We start from the raw sequence: 23,977 nt of genomic DNA on the forward strand, positions 1-23,977 counted from the left end.
TGAGACGTTAACTAAAACATACAAACCTTGATAAGAAATAAAACTAATTAAACATTTAACCATGTCAATTGATGATTTCAGGCTCTATCAATCGATTGGTTGGTACAATAAAGAAACAAGTTGATGTTTTAATTAAGGTCTACTTTAAAATTATATCAAGGATTGTAGAAACCAGTAAAAGCTGATTCAATTTTCAGTGTTTTCAGTGTTTAATTGTGTGCCTGGTGCTCGTTCAGTACCCTCCGACAGTGTTGACTCTCTTTTGATCTTTCTCACCTGTAGAGCAATCGTGGCCTGTCCAGTTGGGATCACAGCTGCAGGTTCCTGTGTCTGCCAGGAAAGCTCCATGTCCGGAGCACTGGTCCATGCAGGAGGCCCTGGGACTCTCGCATCCTGGCCCTCCCCATCCTACAAAGCAGTGGCACTCTCCTTGGACGCACACCCCTCGGCCGGAGCAGGTCGGATCCATGCAGTCCACTAAAAGGTTTGCATCACGACAATGTTCAACAAATGGTCACCTGCTGTTTTTGTCTTTCAGTGGCCTCCTGCTGTGTTTTTATGCTAGAGTACAATGAGACCTGCCTAATCAGCCATCTTAGCTTTATTATAAGAACTGGGTAGAAAGAACAAAGACATTTCGAACAAAAACATAGCTTAAATTCCTTATTAAATGTGTGTTCTCACACAGAGGCTCATGGCACCGACCTCTAGGTAGTCCACTGCCCACACTCAAGCTGGCACTTTCCTTCTATCTCAAATGTAAAATTTCATCCAAGAAGTGACAATGTCTTACATGAAGGGTCAAAACAGATAAAGAAAATAAAACAGTAAAAAGTAAAACAGAACAGCAGTTAAGACTTCTAAAAGAAAGAACCACCAACGACCAGCACCTGCTGGTAAAGTAAATACTTTTTATACATGTGATGCATAATTTTCTATACATGGGATCAATTCATCAGTTAAATTTGGTTGCAAACATTACAATTGATATATGCTTTAATTAGGTAGATTATATATATTTATAAAATCAAATGAATTTCTACTTTTGAGCCTTGGCACCAAAGTTGTGGGAGCAAGCAATGATACAGTTTCTACCAGGCATTATCTTCATTATCTTCATGGAACACAGATGGCAAATAGGCAGCAAATACAAGCCATGGCTGACCAAAGAGAGCAGCAGGCTGCACAATGGTAGCTCCCTTTACCAGGACATAAATGGGGAGAAAGCCTGTTATAGTAAGACAAACAAGATCTGTGCCTCTTAGCAGATGGTTTGGGTGCAAGGCCCAAAGATCAGAAGCTAACTGACAAGAAACTCTCTCCTGGCAATTAATCACTGTGCCTGAAGGTCATTTAGAAAAAGGTAAAAATGTTAAAGGGCCTTCGTCCACATTCCCCTTCACTGCTTATGGATAACCATCCACCAAAAATAGAATGGGGGCCTATGGGTGTCACAAAACCCCATTTATCAAAGTCTCCGGGTTCATTTTTCATCTTGAAATGAGAGCCTTCAAGAGCTGACAAACACAATGGCTCCTTCAATCTTATCTGGGCAAGCCTTATCCAGCATCATGGATGTGTGTGACTTCCTAATGGATTAACATCAAGCTCTTTGACTGAATTTCAGCCAATAAACAGGCCATCTCCATTAAGTTAACGAGCAATAATTCACATTTTATATGAGCAAAGTTACCTAAAACGCCCGTGTTAAGTGTTATTACTATAATTCTCTTCATATCCCATCTTCTGTCTTTAGTGTCAGTGTAGCTGGAATATTGAATAGCTGCTGCATTTGTGCTTTTTCCTTTTAAAATTCAAAGTCTAAAAAGTTGCGCTATAGCATCAATACTGCACACAATTTAAAATGACAAATAAGCACGACTTCATAAAAATAGTCACCTTCTTCGCAGTTTTCGCCTTTGTAGCCCGGGTTGCAGATGCACGTTCCCACGATACAGGTCCCATGGTTGCTGCATGTGATGTCAATGCACTGGTTGGTGGGAATGTCGCACTCAGAGCCCTTCCAGCCGCTGTGACACATGCAGCGACCTTTAAGGTATTGACCATTTCCACTGCACAGCACCGGACAGGCAGCTTTGAAAGAGCAGACAGCACACATCCATTTGAAGGGACCCTCCAACCAGAGCTTCAAAGCGTAGTGAGTGTGTATTAAAGCCTCAACCTGAGAATGAGATGCTAACCAAAGTTGACTTTCAACTGAACTGAAGAATTCAATTCAATGGAAACCCAACAAAGACTGGGGTTTGAGAAGCTAATTTAGTGATAATAGCACATGAATAACATAAGAAAACAGGATGTCTGTTTTGGCAGTAATCACCCTTGTTTGTTTATATTGTTTGCAATGTTTTGGATGTGCTTTTTCTGCCAAAAACTCTGACTCAGACAATAAGTGATTTATAAAAAAAATACTCATCTTGGGATTTTCCGCTGGAAAAACAAAAGCACTCTCTTCTAGTTCCTGATTAAAAAAACCACACTCGAAAAAAAACATTCTCTTTTGTTCAATTTAGTAGGAAGCACACATTTTTGTGCTTCCTACTAAATTGAACAAAAGAGAATGTTTTTTTACTTCTACTGAAGTGCAAAAATTTGTTGTATGTATGTATTGTTGTGTATGTTGTATGTATTTGTTGACCATCTTGCTGGTCAGTCAACTAATATAACTTGACAAATTTTAAAGCTCAGGAGGAGAATATTGCAGATGATGTGACTTACTTCGCCCACAGTCGGGTCCCTTAAATCCTAAAAAGCAATGGCATTTTCCAGCAACGCAATCACCGTTCCCAAAGCAGTTACTGGGGCAGTCATCAATAGAGTCTGCAAGAGAGCAATCAGGAGCTTTTATGCTTTGAAATACAACTTTTAACCCACTCATTTTCTCTGGGCTGATTAGTCGCTCTTGTGCTCCAACAGTGATAAAGCCCCGGCTTTAATCTTGTCAACATGTCTTTCTTTTTTTTTTTTTAAAGACAGTGTTTATGCACTAAATCATTCAATGAAAGAATAAAACTGATTTTGCTCATCTGTGATTTGCAAAGGTTAAGAAAACGGAGAACAGTCATGGGAACAGATTAAAATGCACCATGTTTCAGAGCTGTTTTGATGGGATACACTGTTGCTACTGATCGCAGGGTCAGTCAGATGGCTGAGCAAGAATCTTACAAGGTGTAATATCAGCAGAGGTGCTAAATATATGGTGGATTATGGTGAATATAAATCTAAGAGCTGCACGGTGAGCTGTGTCAAGATAGGAATCAAAGGCATGTGCCAATAATTCTAAACCCCACAAAACCCAAAATACAGAGTTCCTCAAAAACTAGAGCTATGTGTTTAATATGTGTTGGATTATGATGTATCACTGGCTCCTCTAATAATGAAGAGATGACCTGGAAACATTATGCCATGGTTGTTAACTGCACACAAAGATCTGATAAAGCTCTCACCATTACTGGTCCGTTCTTGGTGTACGCAGAGCAATGGGTGATATAACCTTTCTAAAAGTGATATAAGAAAACTATCCTTGACTCTGTCCACTTTAATAAACTGTCAATACAATTTTCCTTTTACCATCTCCATACCTACAAGTTTATTGGAGATGAAAGGAATTATTTTACTTTATTTTTCAAGGATGGTCAACAACAGCAGAAGTTTGAAACACGATTCTCACTGATTTAGGTCCACAATGATGCTGACAAACAGTCCGCTTTGTCCATCGCCTTCAGGCAGCAGAAGCACAGAGGCCAAACTTTCTGCACAAAGAATCTCTGTACTCCACAAAGGGCTAGAAATGTGAGCCATGGATTCAGCTTCCCTTTACCCCAGAGAGTCAATCATCACTGAGGGTCTGAGAGAACAGACAGATGGGGGTGGGGGGGTGGGTGGGGGGGACAGGCAGTGTGTAGGGGACTGGTGCTGATGTTTTCCATGCTGCAGGCCTTTGCTGTGTTGAATAAGTGTGGAAGACGATCCAGTAAGTGAGGGAGGTAAATCAGCATTTGCTCCAAATTTTGGTCGCCCAACAAAAATGTTTGCAACAAACTGAGGTACAGTATGTATACGTGGGAGGTGCATTGGTGTATGATATTCATGTGCCGATCAAACAAATGGGAAAAAAGGTGGGAAATGCAGTGCTCTGAATGCTGCTCCTGCTTCGAGGACGAGGCCCTCCCTGTGCCTATTGCCTCTGTTTCCTCTGAGAGCAGGTTGCGCACTTCATGAATATCTCTTAGCTACACACTCAACATAGGCCAACGCATAAATCACAGATTCAAGAAGAGCTTCATTGAAATTCATTACCCTTCATATCAAGGGAGTTAACTATTGTGAAATTCTCTCCAGACTGTGGGGACAGAGCAGAGCAGTAGCAGGTTTAATCTGTGCCTTTGCTGTGCTCTAAGACGCTCGTGCACAGAGAAAGTCTCTGCAGCAGAGCCAGATAGGAGATAGGAGAGGACTTTGGTGCTGGCGCTTTGCCTTTCTTTGCAGCATAGAAAACCTTGTCTGAGTTGAGGCATGTCTGGCACCAGGCAGAAGGGACAAATGGCTTCATGCTCCAGAGGGCAGTGATACAAAACATTCAGAAGGACACATTTCACATTGGCATGGATCTGCAGCCAACTAATGAGGAGCAGCCCAGACTAAAGACATTGGTGCTCTTTCCCTGCCGATATATCAAGACGTTTCTAAGTTTGAGAAGCGAACCTTTTATTTTATACTCATAAAGAGCAAGAGGTGCCTGGTGATGGTAAAGCACAACAAAAACACCATCAATAAATAGTCTGACTGTTACTGTTAGCTCATGAGAAGGTTTCTACATCAGCGCTGGATTTTGTTCGCATGAATCTCAGCGGCTGGACTGAAGGTCAACACCATCCCTGCATAGCTCAATACAATTCAGGCGTTGGTGAGATTCAATTTCTGCTGAAGGGCACTTAACTGGTGACCCATTTTAGAAGGGCCCCATTCCTCCCTCCTGTGGGCAGATCAGTCCTGATACAGATGAGCAGAGACAGTGTTCAAGCTGTGTTTCACATACTGCGCTCCACTCCAAAATATCTCCATTCCAATTTGCTCCACAGAATACGGTACTGAACGTCAGAGGACGTGAACCTCGTTAAGAAAAAAAATCTGTAAAAGTGTACACATGCCAACACAATCACCTTCTTGTGTTCTATCATATGCTGTATGAAATATTGAATTATGTCTGTTGTTGGCACAGCAGAGGGCATCTATTCCCTGTCTTCACTTCGTGTACATTGGTGTTGAGGACAGCTTCTCATCGATCTGCTGCCTGGCACAGCCCCTGTCACAGATGGACTCTGGCCCAGGAGCTTTTAATTAAAGAGCATGTGAGAACAGCTCCCAGCTGTCATCCCTGTGAAAGTCAACACCTCCAGCCCTCTCGCACCTTGCTTAATGCCGCAGTGCTAATGAAAGGTGCTTGAGGGAGAACAAAACAAAGAGGCACACAAAACAAAATCATCCACCAAAGGTGCAACTGCTGTATGACACACAGGCGTGCTGTTAGTCAGATGAGGGGAAAATCTTCTCCTTTTTGATATATTGAAAGTAGATGTAAATTGGAGCAAATCATGATCAAAAATGGCACTCGCAGGATAGTACAATCATACTGAATTGTATGCAAATGGTTCCCAGAAGCTGGACCTGTGATTTGCTCTGAAGACACTCAGGGTAATGAGGATATTATGATCTCTCAATGCTCTACTCAGAGGCATGACAGGATCACGCTGACATCCTGATTTTTATAATATTCATCTTCACCTTGATTAACCTGCACTTCCTTTTGCTTTAAAAAAAACCCACCAAAAACTGAAAAAGCTCACTGCAAATCAGCAATGTTGGTGTTATCCAGAGAGCAAATCAGTGTGTCAATTGCGAGTGGGGCTAAAGGTGCTCACCTGTGGCGGTTGGAAGGAAAGACACCGTTTCGGTTTCTTTTCCATCATTGTAGATCGCCAGGTGCCAGATGCCAGAGTCCATGTACTGAATAAAACCTGTGTCGTGAGTGGTGATGGGTATCAGGCCCCGCTGCATGGCTGCAGGCCCCTCCACACCTCGGAGATCCTGCACAAGGAGCCGTCGCCCATCCAAGAGTTCTACAAAGTCAAACTGCAGATACCCAGAAATTAAGAAAAATCTATAGCAACAGGTACCGCAAACCAATTAGAGTTCCACTTGAGAATGAAGTGCTTTCAGGCCTCCTTATAGCAGAACAGCACTTGGTGCATGAATAATTTAGAATTCCAGAGGAACTTGAATAATTCTACAATTATATGACTATTTCATAGTCAATGCATCTTGAATGAAACCCTTGTCTAAATTTAATAAAATGAAAAGGAATAGCGGCTGAGACAAGAGTTAAGGATAGAGTTTCCAAAATAAAGTCTTAAGAATCTTTAAAGCTGCCTCATACTCGAAAAGACTGGATGAATACCAATGACATAGCATTTCATTTTCATTTACACGAATGAAGGGGACTCTATTAATCTGCTGGACAATCACTCTCAACCTGAACTCCATTGTAGATTATTTCTTTCAACTAAAAAAGGCAGGAAGGGGAGGACAAACACAAAACTGATAACATTTAAATCAAACAGTGACATTCAAGTGTGTCTTACCTGTGTGTGCGATGGAGGTAGGCCTCTCCTTCCATAGATTCCCACTAAGGCATCTTTGCTCAGAGACACGTTAAATTTCAGGTACATGGGATGATCAATGAAGACTTGGGACCTCCAGAAGACCCCAGGAGGAATCTGCTGCGTGACCTTGCGCCCCACATCAATTTCCCCCATATCTATATAGCTGTCGTCTGGGAACAAGCTGTCCAATTTGCCTGCATGGAACACAAGGTAAATCAGTCAAAGAGATCCTACTATTAATCCAGACATGTAGAGGGCAGCGAGAGCCTGCAGAAGCACAATAGTCTGACAATATCGCAGATATTCAATCACATCCCTGACAGCCAGCGCGACAAAGGAAATAATATGAATGACCTCAGTCCCCAACTTCAACCAAGCTTCAGTTGAAAGGAGGACTAAAGTGAAAGGAACATAAGAGGATAATTGGACACATTCCTCCATTTGTAAACAGCAATGAATGATTCGAAAAATACCTTGATGGCAGTAACATATAGAAAACAACACTGAGTTAGAAAAGGATTGGAAGTAAACAGTAAGGGATCTTAAATACAGGGGCTGCTCAGGTGGTTGGACATCAAAAAATGACCATATGCTCATAATAGACCTTCCACTGGACTCTGTTTGATATCAACATCTGCTTGTAAGTGTCGATGAGCCCATTTGAGCAGTTAAACCTCCCGGAGCAGGCATCTATACAAACTAACCCCAGGGTTCAGTGGCATATGCAGATAGGTTTACATGTGGCGTGGCAGATGGCTGCAGTCTCAAAAAGTCCATCAGTGGCAATGGGTTTAATCGGAGGCGACAGGACACACTCCCTATCCTCCAGATCTGCGCTTTTTATAATGTTACATCACGCAGGCTTGTTTTGCTTTCCGGTACATGCAGCACAGTAATGGCGCCCTCATCAAGCTGTTTAAATGAATCATAAATCAAGGTCGGTTGATAAACAGGTGGCAAAATAAATGGTTATTCTAGACTGAACTAGTACACATTAATTCGATGTAAAGACAACAGTGGAAAAGAAATCCACTGGCGTGTTGGAGAGGCCTTCATACACCACAGCTCATAATTGTGAGCGCTACTTTTGAAACTACAGCTATTGATTTCCTATCAGCAACAGCTGCCAAGCAGGTAATAGGCCGAGCTGTAGCCATGCTTTTTGTTACTTAAACACACTTTCTACAGTCTGGAAAATGAGAAAGACAACTTCTGGATTCATCTATATGGTAATGGGCACTTCATCTACCTATAATTGTCTGCCAGTGGCAAATCACATGGCTTAATCAGAGTGCATTTCCTCCAGAATGGGAGAGAAGAAACTTTCCTGGATTTGAGCTGTTGGTTCTGTGGGGTAAGCGCGTGCTTTTTGTGGCTGCCAAGAAAGTCAGCCCAGACTAGAGATGAAAGGATCATATCCTTTCTGAGGAGGACACAGTGGCTAATCCCTCCCCAGCCCTTGGATACTCCATCCCTAAAGCTGTCCCATTTTCTCCCTCCAGGAACAAATAACTTACAACAAGTTTCATAGGATTACAATGCAGATCTTTTTTTTCCGTACCATGGAGACCCCTGAACAATGTGAAACCAGATGAGAATAAAAACTAACAAACTTGCCCGAACTTCAAAATGTCATCCGTGAACTCCAAGATTTGAAAGTTTTTCCCCAACTTTCTTCTGTCTAATGACTGCAACACTATGTTGGATGCAGCTAAGCTGCTTTATTTAAGGAAAACAAACAAACAAAAAATGACTTACTGTCGTCTTTTCCCCTGCGTTCAGGTATTTCTAAGCCTGTGTTTCCAACAGGCGACACGCTCAGATCTGTAGGAAAAGGTAGGCCACTGGTATTGTCTTCTGACAGCTGGTACATCTGTCTCTGCATGGGCTGCAGATGCCAGTTCAGTCCAAAAAGGTGCATGGCTGCAAAAGTAAACACACGACCAGCTGAGAGTGGCTAACTTTACCAGTAATACAAAGATTACTTCCACTTGAAGCAAGAGACAATTCAGACATAAAAATACAGACAGCTGTAGACTAGAATAACAGGAAGAAGTTGCCAATAGAGGCAGGACAATACACAGGAGGATGGCTAATAGCACTGTTTTGGAAAAGTGCTGATCAGTAAGATGTGAACGTGGTCTTAGAGAAAACCTCTATCTCAAAACTCCAACAATAGTGGCGGCACTTCCCAGGGCCCTGGGCAAAGAAGCCAACAGGCACAATGAAGCAGAGGAGTCTCAATGAGAAAACAGTGAATGAAAGACGCTGATATTTTACAAGGACAACAAAGAAAACGTCCTTTGAACCGAGGGTGGCAGAATGGGGAAGGCTGATCATGACAGATCACCAATACGAGAATAGACAAATGAGCTAGCGAGGCAAAAGCCACCGTGGAAGCAAACAGTCAGCAGAAAAGACCTGGCAACTCAATACAATCATTCTATTGGTTCTTTTTATTCTGAGTAAGGTAGTAAATGATCATACGATTCGATTTTAGAGGGGCAAACCACAACTGTTAAGAAAGGGAATGAAAAACAAGGGGCTCCTTTGCAAAATAAATCAACAAACCTAAGAGGGAATAAGGACAATGAGGGATTCACGGGTGATACAAAAACACAATATTTCAGCATCAGGGGAAGATCTGTGCTAGATCAATACTCAAACTGCACGCCCAAAGATGACTTAATTCACACAAATACCTCAGCTCTCTACTTTGAAACTAACAAGTTGTAAATATAGTGAGCACATTGTCGGTCTTTTGCAGCTAGATTAGGCTCCTGCACCCTCCCCGTGACCCTGAAAGGGATTAAGAGGTTAAGAAAACGAACCCAAACATTGTCAGTCTTCATTAGGCTGTCTATTATTATTATAGAGCGTATATTCCTGTCATTTTGCGTACCTATATTTTCATTTACTTAACAGTAAAGAACGAAGCCATTTGAATATTTCATTTCCAGAGCCAGGAAATGATTCTGTCAGTGAAGGACAAGCCGGCAGATTGCTTTGTTTGTCATTACATAAGCCCCGCAAAGACGCGTCTTTGATTTGGAGCTTTACATTGATTGGTAAAATGAAAGAAGGCAGCACGCTTTTTGCAGGCAGGAACATTTCAAAGTCAGCAGGCAAGGTGTCAGTCCAGTAGTTGTACTAATCACGTCTGTGTGAGGCCAATTCCTCATCTCATCCATCCCTGGGGTCTCGAATGAAAAATGGATGGAGAGACCTCCCATGCATAAAGATTTACTCATCCTCTTTCGTGATATGTCGAACACACAGACCACTGGATCTGAGTCGGCGAAGAACATCCCGATTTTGTTTTGCTTGTTTGTCAAACTTTAATAGCATACTGACATTCAGAACTTGCAATTGGCTGTAAAATGAAGAGTGGCAGGTTGTACGAATAACAAGATACATCTAATGAGATTGCTACTGGCAGAGGCAATCTGTGTCTGCGTTCTGGCAATGCCACTGACCTGTCAAAAATACTGAACTTCAGAGCTTTGCCCATTTTTCCTGAGCACATGTTGTGCCCTCCTTTCGCTTATCTCTTGGCAGGAAGTTGAGTCACGCCATGTGCCAATTAGGGAACGGAGGTACTGTAGTGAGGTTTTCTCATCCGATCGCAGGAAGTCAGCGCTTATTGCTATGGGTCATCTGCCAGCAGTACCGCGTTCCTATTTTGTGATCTATTTTACAACTACTGCACACTTTAAGGGGAAATGTGTCGAGCAGAACCTTCATGCTGGTCATTAAATCTGGCAAATGTATAATGCAATAAATGTAGCAATATATGACCAGCAGCAAAATGACAGCGATGCTAGAATTCCTCTGCTGAACCACTATGAAGCTGTGCAGAAACTAACACACTGGAAAGAGAGAATTCATTAATTTTGCCATTAAATCCATTCAAACATTTGGGACGTTCCTGCTTGTGATCTTGTGCTCTCCACATTAAGTTGGTTCTTTTCATTCTGACTAATATTCTTGATTAATCTATTGTGCATGTTTAAAAGCACGTTTAAAGCAAGTAGGAATTTTGTACAATCAGAGTTAAGTTGAGTGTTTTAATCCCGCAGCCTCATAGTTCTCTGCTCCAGAGCCGGCGTGAATAGGTTGTAAACACAGGAGGATACTGATGACCTTAAGATGCAGAACACATGACAAATGTGCTAAGAAGTGAGAGACCACAGAGAAAATGGGTCCGTCTTAAAACCCTGACCTTTTCACTTTGGAATATAACAATTTGCAAGACTGTTATAAAGAGTCACCCTCCAAGTCAAAACATCTTCTGAGGCATAATTGGCTTCATTAGACATCTCACCCACAGTTCCCAATTACAGGCCTCAATAATTAATTGCACTCGAAATTAAATATATTTTCTCGTCACCCGTTAATTAAACATCATCCTCATTCTTGATTGGAAATCCCGATCATAGGGTGAAGTCTGGACTCCAGCATGTTTACTCCTGGTGCACCGGGAGATGTGAGTATTGCAGGGTATAATTACAGTGCCTGATTAAGCACTATCAGGATGATGGGGGCTCTCTGGCTTCTGGCCAAAACACCAGGAGTAAACGGAAGGTACAAACTGTAACTTCTGCAGTGAAGCGTCACTACGCAACTCACAACTAACCCACCCAGAACACACAAATGGTTAGTTGGCCTAGCTGTGGATGCTGTGACAAATATGAATAGTTCAATTGTTTGTTCTTTTGGCTAGAAAGAGAGCAAATTAACTATAAAGTTTCAACAAATTTAAAGAGTAAGATGTTAAACACATTTAAATGTCCAAACACTTGAAATTGGCTCTTGTTGATCGACATCATGTGATAAATTTTGTACAATGGGATTTTTTTGTCTTTCATATTTCTTAATTATTACTCCATCCATCCATCCATCCATCCATCCATCCATCAATCCATCCATCCATCCATCCATCCATCCATCCTCTACTGCTTATCCGGGGGCAGCAGCCTAAGAAGAGAAGCCCAGACTTCCCTCTCCCCAGCTACCTCTTCCAGCTCATCCGGAGGGATCCCCAGGCGTTCCTAGGCCAGTCGAGAGACATAGTCTCTCCAACGTGTCCTGGGTCTTCCCGGGGGTCTCCTACCGGAGGGACATGCCCTGGACACCTCACCAGGGAGGCGTCCAGGGGGCATCCTAACTAGATGCCCAAGCCACCTCATCTCATTAATTATTACTATTTCTTGAAACCTTTTTCCCCCAACTCATCTCAACTAAAAGAACTCAAGTATCATTTACACGAAACATAGAAGTCATTTCAACAAAATAGCTCAATTAAACAGGAATTTCTGCCCATTTTGAGTGACCTTCTGTCGATCACCGGAACCACCTAATTTTCTAAATATTTTCCTTAAATAACTAATTTATCCATTAGCCACCCAGACTATGCTGTCTCCCCGTCATTTATTCCATAAAACGGACACTGACTTACTCAATTACATGGACCTGAACTCTGCTGAAAAATAAGGAATTCAATTTCTAACATTAATGAGGTCTTGCATTTGGGGCAGTTTTTTTAATATTTAAGAAGACAGGGCAGCTAGCTGGACACCAACACCCACTGACAGTCCAAAAAAGAAGATAAAAAGATTGAGTTCAGGTAGGAACGACGGTGTTTTGATGGTGTAAAATAAGGAATTCAATTTCTAACATTAATGAGGTCTTGCATTTGGGGCAGTTTTTTTAATATTTAAGAAGACAGGGCAGCTAGCTGGACACCAACACCCACTGACAGTCCAAAAAAGAAGATAAAAAGATCGAGTTCAGGTAGGAACGACGGTGTTTTGATGGTGTATAAGCACTTGAAAACACTCACCCAAAAGCACGACATGAATTCTGCATAAATAAATAAATAAACAAATTTGAAAGGATGGTTGAGGGAACAAAAAAGGCATTAAATCACTTTGTGTCTGCAGCAGAGTGGGAGGATGCAGCTGGGGCGGATACGTGGATGAGCCCACACTGGTGTGTGGAAGTATCAGAGGTGACTCACCGATGAAGTAGGCCAACAGAAACAGGAGCGTTACAGAGATGAGGATGGCACTGAGGGCAGCACATTTCCAGTTGCAGTGCTTGTAGGGCTTCTTCAGGCTGAAGGCAGGACGGGAGAAAGTATTCCGAGGCAGAGGCCGAGGGGGTGGCGAGTACACTGTGCTAGAGGTCAAAGGGTATCCTGGCGACGTTGTGCAATACATTGGTGATGTTCCACCTGGTTTGAACAGGAATTGCCTGGAAAAAAAAATCTTGTTGCACTTAGAAACTCTCACAGCTCAGAGAGATGTTTGTCGTGATAGCAGTAGTTTCATGTTCACCGCCGTACAGAACCTTCCCTTCCACTGGTAAGTGCTTCTGTTGAAAGCACGTCGTATGGTCACCACAGTCAAACCTCAGCTAGACTAGAATCCGACACATATACATTCTGTCGGTATTAAATGGAATTCACAGAACGACCGAGCAGCAACTGGCTCTTGTTTGCATATTCACGCTAGCACGATGGAAGGTAATTCCCATTCACCATGTGTCAAGACTGTGTGTACACCAAGAGTGCACATAGCACTCATTCGTCTCTGAAGAACATGGCCGGCTAGCTTAGAAAGCACGTATACGGCTGCATATCCAAGCGCTACACAGTGCCAGCGTTGTTTATAGACATGTTTATGACAAGAATCTGCTGAGAGGCAGTGACATGAAGGTGATTTAATGCCACATTACTATGTTGGACTTTGAAAGTCACTGAAAACATATTGGATTTTTTTTAAAATCGCAGAGCAAATCTCTGACACATCCTATTTTACAATAGGACATAACACACAGTGTGTTGTCATAAATCAGTGATAAGTCGCATTAATCAACAGCAATACAACTAAACAATATCACTGGATGCACATTGTTCGTTGTATCAAATAGGAAAGAGACACAGATTATCAAAAACAGTGGCAGTAAAGAAGACACACACTCATGACCGACAGCATCTAAAAAGGAGAACATGTTTGATGGGAGTATAGTGCAGGGCTGACTACTATTTTCATGGCAAAGCAGATTCGAAGAGAGTGAGCATGCAACATACCCGTCATTGTATGAGGCATCACGGCCTGCTGATGCCAGAATGTCCATCTCAATGAGGTTGTCCTGTAAAGTCTCTAGGAATGACTGCTTTGCTATGTTTCTACACACAGGTGGAAAGATGGATATGAAGCTAGTGTGAGATGAGCGTGCAAGAAACATGACAAAACAGCATGTGATCACCAACATCATCTGACAAATGAAGGTCCAGACAGAGAATGTGGGAGAAAATAAGTAAATAAAACTAAAAACAAAGCAAAAAAGTCCTTGTGCAACTACTTCTACAAAGGTGTCGGACAGATAATATCTACCTCTGGTGTCCCCCTGATTGGCCATACCTTGTTTTGTATGAGCCCTGCCCCTCTCTGCAAGCGTCTTGTTCCTCTCTGATAAACATTAGAGTATTCTGGCTCCTTCAAGGTTGTGATTGGAAGAAAACAATGTGTCACACACAGAAAAAGCTTTAGTTTTTCTTTTCTTTGTCTTTGCCCCAGAGAAAATTACTGTACATAGATTAGATGAATTGTATCCTAATCAAATGTAATTATGTACTTGGTGGTAAAATGCCTAGTTTTTCCTCAACATCTTATTCACTCTAATTTGGATCTGATGAGAGCTCCATCCCTGCTCTAATGTAAAGAGGGAACTGGCTACTGTAATCAGCTGTCTGAGTGTGTGAAACAGCGCCGACTTCAGTCTGTTTCGAAGTCTCCCGAGTTGGAGAGGAGAAATCAACACTTCGATGGCAGAAATAGTTGAGGCTGGCTCTCTTTTTAGAAGAGAGAAAGAAGACAAAGAACCTGTTCAGCTCATTGCATTTCTACAAACCGAAGAGCGCTGTGTGACATTTGAAATGTTTGTGCCTGTCTGTGTTACTAATGGCTGCAAATTAGAACTTCAGCAGCCGATCATAATGGGCGGCGCGGTTCAAGAATATGTGAGTGTCTTGCCTGTTGCCGATCCCTTCTCCCTACCATCTGCTTTCTGCTCTTCAGGGAATACCTGTGCAGGACTAACTGGAGCGAGATGATGTGTAATCACTCATTATGCAACTAACTGGCTTCCTACCTGCTGAAACTGATGCTCCTTTTTCCTGTTGAGTCAAGCGTCTGACATTGACTGAGGGAGGCACCAATCATTTTGTTCCAAATTAAGACTTAGCTATTCTCCTGTCAATAGTGCTTTCATTTAAGGCAACAAGTGCACTGCAGTTAACACTGTCAGTTTTACTCTAACACAATCGCTCTGAATGTCTTTGGGTTTTCTTGGGGCTGATCAAGGTTTTGAAATGTACTTTAAAGAAGGCTTATACTGTAAATATATTAGAGGAGTGAATACATCTAAATCATCCAACCAGTTAGCCTCTTTTTGCTAACCACAACTCATTCCTATGAAATGGATTACACTTGGGGCTTAAAAGGAGATGTGCTGACGTCTGCTCACAAGGGAAAAAATGCCATTATGCATGAACCTGCTAATATCCAAAGTAATTACAATTACTTCAGGGTTTAAACTCAATAGCTCATTAGCCTCTATTATGAGTGTTACAATGAAGACCCAAGCTGGGCTTTTGCCTGATTTTCCAAAAAATGCATCCTTCAATTGTTCACAATCCAGCATATTAGTAGCGTCATAATTATCTAATATGGTGTTTACATCCTGCTCAATCTGGTGGTTGGTGTCACCTTATCTTAGCAAGCGTCAGGATATTATGACTGGATTTCACTTCCTGCTCTTCACTTCCTGTTTCGGTGTGTTCCAGCCACAGCATTGATCATTCGTGATCAAATGAAGCGGGATTGATGTCGAAATCAATCAAAAGTAACCCGTTCATTTCAATACATTGTCAGTGCTACAGATTACGACGTACCTGGTTTCAAGAGGGATGTTGCTGTTAAGTAACCAGTTGTCCTGAACACTAACTGAGTCTTGATTGGCTGGACCCTCTGGGGGGACGGAGCTGTCTGTAGGTGCAGGACTTGGGTTGCTCCTCTGTGTATAGTTGCTTCTGTTCAAGGAGTTAATGGAGGCTGCATGGTGCTGATGGCTGGGCGAGTGGGAGTGGGAGAGCGGGAGAGGGGGTGTTCTCAGCCGAGAGTGGTTTTGAAAGGCTCCCTCTGGAAGCAGAAAAAAGGAACACACATGACAGGGGGTTTAAAAGCGTTTACTATTTTAATGTTGGTTTTCAAGCTTTTTTTAAAACTTGGGTGAACAATCAAACACGAGGCTTCACGACGTTTGCCAACAGAGTAGTAAACCTACCACAGATCCATGACGTTTGAGTGAGCAAGCACGGCAGGAAGAGCCTCTTTAATATATAACCGTCTTTAGTGCAAAACTTCAGCGTAAAGAGGGACATCAGACAACATATAATAGGTTTTTACTTGAAGAAATCTTTCTGTCTTTAACCAAGCTGTCACCTTATCGGAGCATCGTAAAGTATTAGATGTATAGTGTGTAAGTATAGAAAAACAGATTTCATCTGGTGATGCTACTGTGCGTGTGCACTCTGCAGTCCACAAGGTAGAAGATTAATGTCCTTGTGCGCCCCTGTATCCATTTATTTCCACATCTGCTAAGCCATTCATCAATTGCTGAACTAGCAGCTTCACACACACTAGAAAAGTGGCTTTTCTTTCTGCTAGCAGGCTTTTTTTTTGGTTTTTTGCTTCTGAGATTTTCAGAGACAACACTAAACTGTCCCATTAACACTGACTGAGAGAAGGAACGGAGTAAGACAGAGGGCTTATTTGTATAATCAGCCCCCTTTAAAGGACACTCAATGGGTCTTATTCATGAAACGTTAGTAAATTTGCGAACAGATTTACCCATAAAAGCCTACTCCACTAAAAAACCTACTCCGGATTCAGGAACACGTGCAACCGTGTTCCGGAAACTCAGATCTGATCATAAACACGTGTGTCGACTATGAACGCCAAGCAATTGACAGCACGGTCCCGGCTAATCAGCTATTTGCATAAATCTCCACCCACGAATTAGCAATGAGCCCCAATAAAAGCAGGTGTTGACGCGTCCGGTTTACCTGTCAGTCATGGCACAGGCAAAAGGAGAGAGGACAAAAGAACTTTTCTGAAGCAGAGACAGAGATTATTTTGAGTGAAGCTGAGTTTTTAAAAAAACACATTCTATTGTCATCAATTAGCAGTGGCGTGACAGGGACAGTCTGGAAAAGTCTGGAAAAGTCTGGAAGGAGGTAACAGACGCAGATGCTGTCCCCAGAACCCTGCACGAGGTCAAAAGAAAGTGGTTTGATAATGTATTTGTGCACAAAGAAAAAATCTATTTGCCACAGGAGGGGGATACAGACAGGAATTATTGCTTTGTCAGGAATCATCCCTGACGAAGAGAGCGACCCCAGATTGTGAGGTAATAAATGTTGTGTCATAAAGGTCCACATTCTGAAAAATCACAGATACCTTTGTTATCAATTTAGTCTATGTCAATCAGCAATTTTCTCTCCAGATTGAAGGAGAAATGTGAAACCAGCAATGTTCTCTTGTGTATTCTAATTGATATAGCCAATTCTAAATCCGTGATAGCTGTCGGAACGTAGAGCTATCCAACATTTTTATAAAGTAATATGGATACAAGCCCACAGTAGTTTTGGATGCAGAATGTGCAATCGCCAACCTAATCTGGATCTTAAATGCAATGCCAATTAATTTAACTAAGCAAATGTTTGTCATGTTTAGGATATGCCTATAACCTGGTTTGTTTACATAACAGAGCAGAATATGAATTAAAATGGTAATTTACGAACGTGACAAGCATTATTTATATGTGTTTGTACATTTAAACAAGCGCCGTACACGGTCGAAAGCACATGTAGATTTTGTTAGTACGAACAGATCTGAGCTACTAAAATGTTGATGAATGCAAGATTCACGTAAATTTACGTCTACCTCCCATTCTGAGCTAATAAAGATACAGTATTAAACCAAATACTGAGGTACCAACAGCTTAGGATGGTACAGTAAAGCTTTAACAATGAAGTCTCTCAAAAGATTGAGCATTGCTTTCATAGATTTATGAGAAAAGGACTCAACTGGGAAGAAGTTTAAAAAAAAAGTGATATTCTGAATTTGATTCCCATAGACCGTTTCATGAACTTGTCAAGAAAAAAACACACATGCACACTCACATGTAGCGGAATCCATATACATCATGTAGCGCAGACATTAACTAGATATTAACGTACAGGAAGGAACGGCTGATTTGTGGCTTTGAATTACATTTTCTTATTGGCTGGCTGCCAAAGAATCCACATATTTCTACAGGATGAACCTCTGACAGAAAACATTTAATTTCTTTTTCATTTTGCTGAGAGCTCTATATCATACATCTGTCGCCCTGACAGATGGCTCCATAAGGAACACTCTATTGCACAATACTGCCTGTAATTAATGTGGCGACTGAGACGCAGAGACACACACTGCGGTGCCGATGAACAATGGACAGGTTTGAGGGTGATTCGTAAACTTTCCCTCAGACCCGATGCAAATCAGCCTAAACTCTCAGTAATTGCAGTCGAAAAAGGAATTTACAGGGAGAATAAGTCAATGAGCGTCATCCCTGCAACAGCAGCAGTTCCTGTCTTACATGTTGGGCAGAAAAACTCAGTTTAATTATTATATTATGTCAAAATTTCACCTGGAATGGTACTGTGATGCAAACTAGCCCACACAGACACACTGATTGCTGCCCTGAGACCAAATCCATCACATCTGCCTGCAGACACAAACTAATAAAGCAAATACAAACCTTTATACAGGTATAACTCATTTACACAGCTGATATCCTGGACACAAAGACTGGACCCACGTTCAGCATGGCCACAATGCTCCCTTAAGCTGCTTCAGTACCGTGAATAATTCTACTGCTAAAGTTGCTGATTATCCAAAATAAGCCTTTCTGTCTGTCCATAGCCTCTGAGAAAGTGTCGTTATATGTCTGCGGACAGCCAGGAGTTCATTGATTGATGAATGGCTGCACAGATGTGCAAGTAAACAGATCTAGGGCGGACAAACACGTTGGTCCTTTCTCTTCTGAAGTGCAACAGAAATCAAATCATGTACCTTCGGTAGCGCTACATCAGAAAAGAAAAGATTGTATTGGCTTGATATCCAGAATCCTGCTGTTAGTGGCAGTGATGCAGAGTGACAATGAACACAGGCAACATCAGCAACATTCACCATCGTGTGTATAATCAGCTGAAAAACAGTAATCCAGAATGTAATCCAGCTGTTTCAGTCTCCAAGATGCTAGATAGTGGTTTACAGTAAGCAGGGCTGTCCTCACACCAACAACCGTTCAGCTTCATGTGCTTGTGGAAATAAAGAGAAGGATGAGGAGCAGGGAAGGGTGTAGGACAAAGCCCAGAACAGCATGACCGCTGCAGTCGTGCCGATTCAGCAACAATCACTCACCACCGTCCGGCAGGACAAAAAAAATAAAATAAATGGTTTCCTATTGACCTGCTTTGCACAAGGAATCTAAAAAGAAAGGCAGATTCATTTGTTATGAGGGAAGACAGAGAAGAGGGACCTTTGTTAGGGAAGCCAAAGTTTCAGATTCAGAGCATTCAGAGCCGAAGCCCAACGATCTGCACTCAGTCTGGGAATGTACATTTTTCACTTTTCTTTGGAACAGATGTATGAGCTGGTTAAAGCCTCCTGGCGCTATTCTAGACAAGTAATTAAGGCAAATCCACTTCATTAGTTAGGACCTCAACACCCACCCCAGAGATCAGAGGAATGTCTGTCGAATGGTGAGACGCTGTAATTGCTGGCATGCAAGTGGTGAGAAATCAAGCACTACTAAGGTTTGACAATACTATTTTACTGTTATTTTTAATGGCACATAGAAATGGGTTGGGCTCAACCAAGACCGGGATTTGCTTAATGTTTGTATTGAGCAATAATCAAAAGATGAGGCCTAAAAGCGCAGCAAAAAACAAATAAATCTGCCATATTTCAATAATTGTTCTGCTTTGTAGAGACAAATTCACCTTTAGCAAACGCAACATGGCAAAAACATTTTGTGCAGAACTTATTTCAGTTGAAATGATTCAACTCAATAACTTGCTCAACAACATATGTTAAACTTGTAATTCATCAAGAAAAGAGAAGACATTGAAACATTTTCTATTTCCACTACTGGTAAGAACAGTTTAAACCGTTTAAATTGTCTTCCTGACACAGGTGCAGCGAACACAACAGAACCCATCGTTTCCAAGGAGATCTTCTATTTCTGAACATTTGCTGAAATCTACCGCACTAATTGTCACACCTGATGAAATAACGCGATATGACATGCCCCCAACACCAGATAAAGGCACCGAGGTGTGAGCCACTCGATACGGAATTAATCAAAAGTCATCAAGCACGCGGATAAATCGTTAAAAACTTGCTCGCTGGCACAGCCCCCACGGCTAATCACAGGAGCAGAGTTTCCAGTTGAGTAGCCTTTGTCTATAAAGATACAAACAGGATTTATCATGAAAGCAGTGAAGCTGCACTCTCTCCTGGCTCCCCGTAGCTGCTGTCTCTGCTGCCGGCCCTGCTATTTCCTGCAGCATTCGAAAAGTCTGGAGGGAAAAGCCAAGCGGGAATACTAGCTGTCTTTCCTTGACTCATTTGAGGGGTAACAGGTACCATAAACAACACATGGTGGGCATAACGTTCCGCCCTCTGTGGGAACAAGGGGGGAAAGTGCTTCTGGAATGGGAACATAAGCTCTCCTTCATCGCTAACTGGAGGAGAAAAACCCTGCTGCTGTTTATGCAGGAAATAACCTCCCACCAACTTTATTGGGGAGGGGGAAGCAGCAGAAAGACTGGCAGGAGAGCAAGATGATGGAACTCCAAAGACAACATCAGCAAAACAACATGAACACAACATTTGATTTTCAAAAGCAAGCTGACCTCAGCCTGCGAGTGTGTGCTTTAGGCTGAGCCCTGCCATATGTTCCCGTTGCCTTTCTCAGATCAAATGGATTTTCTGTCATCCTCTGACGTGCATTACGATGAAAAAGACAAGTGGCTACCCATGCTCCCTTCTTTATGTCTCTGCCTTGCATCCATCAAGAGGTTGACGCTACGTTACAGGGCACAGATGGTCTGTAATTATCATGGCGGAGGAGCCGTACCTTTCAATCTACGTCAGTGGAAAGCAGATACACAGACATGTAAAACCATTATCGTGGTCCCAGTGTGCAGACAAAAGAGCATGACGATTAGAACTTGTCTGTTCCATCCTGTTAACCTATAGCTTATTGTCAAGAAAGAAAGAGAAAGATTTTTGTATCGTATGTCGAAATCCGGCGCGCAAGTGCCATTTGCTACTCATTAAATTTTTTAAAATTTAAAATTTAAATTTTGCCTCACATAGTTTCATTCCAAATGGTGTCTGTAGATGAATTATCTGGGATGACCTCTTTTAACGGCGTTTTCCCCCATCCTTGCACCTCCGGAGGGATGATTAAGCAGTTCAAATGAAGGCTTATTTAAATTCGCCCACGAGCACAATCCCGATCCTTCCACCCGGCTCAGCATTCCTGCTTGGTCAGCTGTGAGGTGATGGGGTGCAGGTCCCTTTCACCGGGGAGCCCGGCTGCACTGAAGTCAACACTGGCCGACCCCACGCTGTTTTGCATTAAGGGATGCAAAATACGGCGAGGTCGCAGTGTTTCAGATCTCGCAGCTCAGTGTGGTAGCAGGGTCCCACCAGGCACTCTCCCCAGGAAGAAGACCCTCAGAGAAAGCCGAGGGCCACACTCAAACACATGCTACACAAAAGGACTGCAGGCTTCAGCGAGCAGCCTTGTCAGCCTTGGAGAAATCCTGGCTCAGTGTTCTTCCAAATGAAAACCAGCGTCCCCTCACAAAAAAAAGATAAACAGCCTTGAAGGCTACTACCCTGAATAACAATGTGCTCCCTTAACTCCAAAATCTTCAAGATACAGGAACCCTGTAAAAGTAGGTTTGAATATAACCTCAGCAACTCTAATCTGAAGCGATAATAAGCCACAAATATACACTAAATAGACTGGAAATAGTTTAATTACCGACAATAACTGTGCAACTGTTTATTACAGCATGTCAGCTCTTGTTAAGAGGTGCATTTTGTACTTGATCAAAGAAAAACTTCAAACCAAATATGCAGGATTGTGAAATAAAACCACATCAAACAAGGAATTGCAGACAAAAAAACCCTCACTTTGTGTGATTTACTGCTTATTCACTGCAACGAAACAGGATGTCTTCGGGGCAAAGGGCATCAAAATGAAAGCAGCAGGAAAAGTCTTTGCGTTCAGGAGTAAAAGAAATGTGGAAAAAAGAAAATTCCATGAATGACAATGACAGCAAAGAGTGCTGGGATATTTCTCCCCAATCCGCTCTTAATGACAGCCAGAGGCCAGACTAAACGCTGTACCTATGCAAATGGCTGACATTGTTATGGGACAAATGTGCCACAGTAAAGGCCATTCCTTCACTATTGTCCCCTTTGGCACAGTTATATTCATACTGGGTGACCAGCATGTTTCTCCTGTGACTGTGGCTGTTCACAGTTTGATTAATAAGTCCTTCCTGAGGTTTCCCAGCCTGAAGTTGGGGCACGTTGATGCAATTCAGCCCTGCAGCTTGCCAATTTAGAAGCTTTTTCAATTACATATTCTGTTGTGTGTCGGCCTCGTCTGTGAACTCTTGATTCGATGGTTAACAAACTCCGACGGGGAGGAAATCTAACGCACATGTTTCCCTGTCACAGGTTTTTTTTGTCAGCTGTCAGCGCCATGTTTGCAGCTTGGGTGTGAATGTCACACTGTCAGTCTGAATGAGCGTTAGTTCAATGGAAGGAGAAAATTGGTTAAGGAGAAATGAGAAGGACATTTTTCCTATTGAGAATTGGAATTTTCTGATCCAACTTTAGAGGAGTCAATCTGCCCGGTCACCGCCGATGCAGCGGGGAGGCGGCAGATTGCAGATTCTTTGCCTGTTTGCGATGTTTTCTAACAAGGATTGAAACGGGAGAGACATATCTGCGACCAACAACAGCAAACTAAACAAAAATTTTAAAAAAACATCCGTCTCGGCTGAACTTTGCAGACCTCTCTGTGGAGAGCTCAGGCCAATTCCTCCGGCTACGTATTGACTCAAAATTTAAATTTTCCCTGCTGGTGCTCAGAGTGAAAATGGGACATACTGTAGCCCATAGTCATCTGTATGACCTATCATAGAAGGCAGAGAGAACAGGCGGGAGGCGGACCTCCAGAAAGCAACAGTAGTTTGAAAACCAACTCACCCTCAGCAGCTGCAGTGGCAGGAGTGTACAGGTTCCCTGAGCCAGTTTTAACTAAGAATGAATTGGGGCCAAACTCATCCTCAGAGTCAGAGTCCTGGGCTGGCTGAGCTGCACTGTTACCTAGCAACCCTCTCTGGCTCTCATTGGCTGCAATGGAAGGGGGAGGGTATGGGAGCTGCTCAACGGGGGAGGAGGAGGCTGATGAACAATGCAGCGGAGGACCTGTGGACCACAAACAGAGACAAACACATGGGGGGGAAATGAAACACACCCAAACACAGCCAACATCACAGGAGCATAACACACACCCACACACACGTGCATGCACACGCCCACATGCAAGACTTAAGTCCTAAACCTGTTCCCTCCGTCCTGCTGGGAGGGACAATGCAAACACATGTAATGACTTGAAAACAGACTGTTAATTAACTAGAACTGGTTTGGAAAACAGTTTACTGGTACTGGTGCAGACAACAACTGGAACAAACTCCCATTCTGGAGGAAAAACGCACTTCTCTCTCGAAGATTTTCCCATAAATGACGTGAAACCCCACATTTTGTCATGAAATGCTAAACTTGATCCAACTCTAAACCCCCCTTCTTAATAAAACCCCAACGCTTTCTTGTTTACTAAAGCAGTAAATAAACCCAACAAGAGTTTGGTGCTTTTCCCAACAGTCCTTTGGAGAGAATTCCTGCTGCTGAGTCAGAGTCCATCCATCAGGATGGATGAATTTCCTCTCATGCTGAAACGATCCCTGATGAGTATTAAAAACCAAATCACTGGCTCGCACGTAGTTAGGAAACAATTAGTGACACTTACACATCAGCTACAGTCCAACATAAGCAAATTCTCACTCCGTTTGTGTTTCATATATACTTGAC

General features: G+C 42.5%; 1 protein-coding gene across 15 annotated transcripts in view; it reads right to left on the reverse strand.

Annotated features, from left to right (window-relative positions):
• Positions 1-23,977, reverse strand: part of tenm4 (teneurin transmembrane protein 4) — a 97,556-nt gene that overhangs the window by 40,817 nt on the left and 32,762 nt on the right. For 6 of the 15 annotated variants that reach the window (XR_003889951.1, XM_029843497.1, XM_029843495.1 and 3 more), the window contains exons 4-14: positions 23,093-23,314; positions 15,640-15,886; positions 14,108-14,182; positions 13,774-13,902; positions 12,700-12,935; positions 8,439-8,603; positions 6,660-6,874; positions 5,940-6,150; positions 2,737-2,838; positions 1,900-2,094; positions 277-477 (exon numbers count right to left, since the gene is read on the reverse strand). Coding sequence is in view for 14 of the 15 variants with exons in the window: in XM_029843497.1 (XP_029699357.1) it covers positions 277-477; positions 1,900-2,094; positions 2,737-2,838; positions 5,940-6,150; positions 6,660-6,874; positions 8,439-8,603; positions 12,700-12,935; positions 13,774-13,902; positions 14,108-14,182; positions 15,640-15,886; positions 23,093-23,314 (1,998 nt within the window). In the remaining variant the exon portion in view is untranslated. The remainder of the gene's footprint in view (positions 1-276; positions 478-1,899; positions 2,095-2,736; positions 2,839-5,939; positions 6,151-6,659; positions 6,875-8,438; positions 8,604-12,699; positions 12,936-13,773; positions 13,903-14,107; positions 14,183-15,639; positions 15,887-23,092; positions 23,315-23,977) is intronic. The other 9 variants (XM_029843506.1, XM_029843504.1, XM_029843500.1 and 6 more) reach the window with 6 other exon arrangements.

The sequence above is a fragment of the Takifugu rubripes genome, chromosome 11, assembly GCF_901000725.2.
Source record: "Takifugu rubripes chromosome 11, fTakRub1.2, whole genome shotgun sequence".
Classification (NCBI taxonomy): Eukaryota; Metazoa; Chordata; class Actinopteri; order Tetraodontiformes; family Tetraodontidae; genus Takifugu; species Takifugu rubripes.